General features: G+C 40.7%; 2 protein-coding genes across 2 annotated transcripts; both read right to left on the bottom strand.

Annotated features, from left to right (window-relative positions):
* Nucleotides 1–20: 20 nt before the first annotated feature.
* Nucleotides 21–866, bottom strand: FG386_000269 (uncharacterized protein; the record flags this gene model as incomplete). Its single annotated transcript, XM_067339612.1, has 2 exons — nt 21–378; nt 417–866. Coding segments are annotated over 2 exons (808 nt in total), but the record flags the coding sequence as incomplete, so codon positions are not given.
* A 1,061-nt stretch (nt 867–1,927) lies between these two features.
* On the bottom strand, nt 1,928–2,731 carry FG386_000268 (uncharacterized protein; the record flags this gene model as incomplete). The annotated part of the gene is made up of 1 exon (XM_067339611.1): nt 1,928–2,731. A coding segment is annotated over one exon (804 nt), but the record flags the coding sequence as incomplete, so codon positions are not given.
* Between the last annotated feature and the right edge of the window lie 12 nt (nt 2,732–2,743).

The following is a 2,743-nucleotide window of genomic DNA, read 5'->3' as shown; positions in this document are numbered from 1 at the left end:
ATACGTGGAGGAGGGATCACTTGCGTCTAGAGTGCGAGCTAAGCCGTATAAACTGCCACTTCCGTTGTCAGCATAGCTGAGAATTGCCCTGCCTTTGCCCTCATAGTCCGAAATCTTGTCAATGATATCCCGATCTCCCGTAGAAATAAGGTAGTTGCGGAGCTTCTCCCTCGTGCACGGGTTTGAACCGGACTGCAACTCCTGAGAATACTTGCATATCTCAGACGGACCAGGAAGACACCTCAATTGAAGAAACGGAGAAGATATGATCTGTAAAGGGTCGTTGCAATCCAATATTGACTTTACGCTCGGATTATCACAACTTTTAAAGTATAATCTGCAGTTGTCCACTATTATTTGTGCTTGGGGCAAATAAGACTTGTCGCACAATCCCATTAACATATATANNTATATACAAGAGCTGTTAAGCATATTATTCCATTGCATATTGTGCACAATGAAATCACAAAGGGTATATGTTTAACCAAGGCTCCTAATATAGAAGCCAACTTCCCCAAAGCCATAAAGTCCGTAGTTCTGTAGTTTGCGAAACTGTACAGTAGTCTGGACAACAAATAGCTCAGTGCCGACTTAATTGAATATATGCTACCCAGCGATATAAACGCCGAACTAATTAATCCATAATTCGCCGGTGAGCAGGCATATGTTCTGAATACTCCGCACTTTCTTCCATTGCACTTGTCCAATCTCAACAGGAAAAACAACACAAAACTCACCACTATGATTGCAGTTGATGCCATGCTCAATCTCGCGTAGTACCAACCCATTCTGTAACTGTATCTCCTCCTGTTCCAGTTAAACAAAAAATCGTCCCTCCTTCTTCTAATTGATCGTATCAAACCCATCTAATCGCACCTCTCTGCCCGTCGCTCGTTGTTCACAGTATATTCCTTTCGCCTCAGAAAACGTCTCCGACCCAACTGTTCCTCCGCACTAGAATACCAAGATTCGTGTGTCCGCACACCTTCCTTTTGCCTATGATCGTAAGAAATGCTCCTCTCCTGGAAATGCATGTGCTGGCTCGGCCAAACACACTGCAGATCCGTCCCTTCCCACTGCTTCCCCTTTCCCTTTCTCCCACCTTTATCTGGAAAATCGCTATTGCCCCGTTTGCTCCTTACAGCATTACTCTGTCCACGTGTCCCACACGCACTGACTACGTCACTTACTGTGCAAAACAACTACATCAAACCTTTATCCTTCAACACGTTCGTTGTCCTCTTCGCCACTTCCTCTCGCTCTGTTCAATAACACGCCATCTCAAGATTTCATTCCCGAATAGTCGATTTGCCGCCAAAAAATTTATGTTAGCCCTGCAAAAATGTGACCCGACAGGGATTTGAACCCTGAACCGTCTGATCTGGAGTCAGACGCTCTACCGTTGGAGCTACCAGGTCCATACAGTGGGAGCCCTCGTTACTTGTTTTAATATTGAAAAAGAAAAATAACCAGTATTTAGGGACATGTTAGATCCAGGTTTGCGTATTTATTTTTTCCTAATAACTGCTTATCTTTAAAATCTACTGACGAATAACGATGTTACGCTTTTTGCCGTCCACCCTTTTTCCCATTCAAGATATGACTGCACTGCTACCGCTGCATCCTGGTAAGTATCCAACGGTAAAGTATATCTAGACAGTCATCCAGGCTGCTTTTTTCTAATACACAACATACCTGTTTAATATTGCATGACAACGGCACATGTCGCCTTTTGTAACAAAAAAGAGAAAACAAATCGCTTATCACAACAAATTACAACTATAATATATACATTGATAGGCATTCACTTTTTGACATTTCTTAAGTCATGCCCAGTCCCACCATGCGCATATTCGTCACTCACTTATACTCGAACACTTGAAAAGAAAGATACTACAAAATAATATCATAATTTTCTATAAACGCACTATTCACATTCGTCATTGCTTGGAGACTTTTGTATTGACAACCTCTTTATACCGGAGTGCTTTATAAATGGGGGTCTCCAGCCACCATCCAAATATATTATTTCACCGGAGATATACTCACATTTAACGCAAACGTCTACCACAACTTGAGCAAATTCATCTGGCAAACCAAATCTACCCAGTGGCATTGATTTTAACAGTGTTGATGACGTCTTCTCGTCCATAACCTGCTTTGACATTGGAGTTTCAAATACGCCCGGTGCTATTGTTATTACCCTTATCCCATATGGTCCTAACTCCCTGGCTAATGGTAGTGTGATTGAGTTCACTCCTCCTTTTGAGGATATATATCCCTGATTTTGTGATGAACCATCTCTTGCTGTACTACTTGATACCAATACAAATACACCCTTCTCGAAAATATGTCGTCCCTTATCTGATTCACAAGAACTGCCTTGATTTCTTGCTAAATGTGGCGACAAACAATGCACAATATTTAATGTACCAACTAAATTTACATTTATCACCTTTTCCCATATTTCTGGTATATCGCCATTATTATCCAATATCATACCATCATCATCTCTTTGTATTATCGGAGTAGTACAATGCGTTATTCCTGCACAATGTACCACAATATCTATTTTTCCATAATTCTGTATTATTTTCTTCACTGCATTATTTATAGTTTCATATTTTGTCACATCCACACAATATTTATCATACAAACCAACACCAGAATCCTCCTCTTTTACATTATAATCCATTAAACACAATCTTTTTGGATTTTCCTCCAATACCTTCTTCACTACTGC

Source organism: Cryptosporidium ryanae, assembly GCF_009792415.1.
Source record: "Cryptosporidium ryanae isolate 45019 chromosome Unknown contig_126, whole genome shotgun sequence".
Taxonomy (NCBI): Eukaryota; Apicomplexa; class Conoidasida; order Eucoccidiorida; family Cryptosporidiidae; genus Cryptosporidium; species Cryptosporidium ryanae.
The sequence above is the reverse complement of the archived record's forward strand: the minus strand, read 5'-3'. Positions and strand labels throughout refer to the sequence as shown.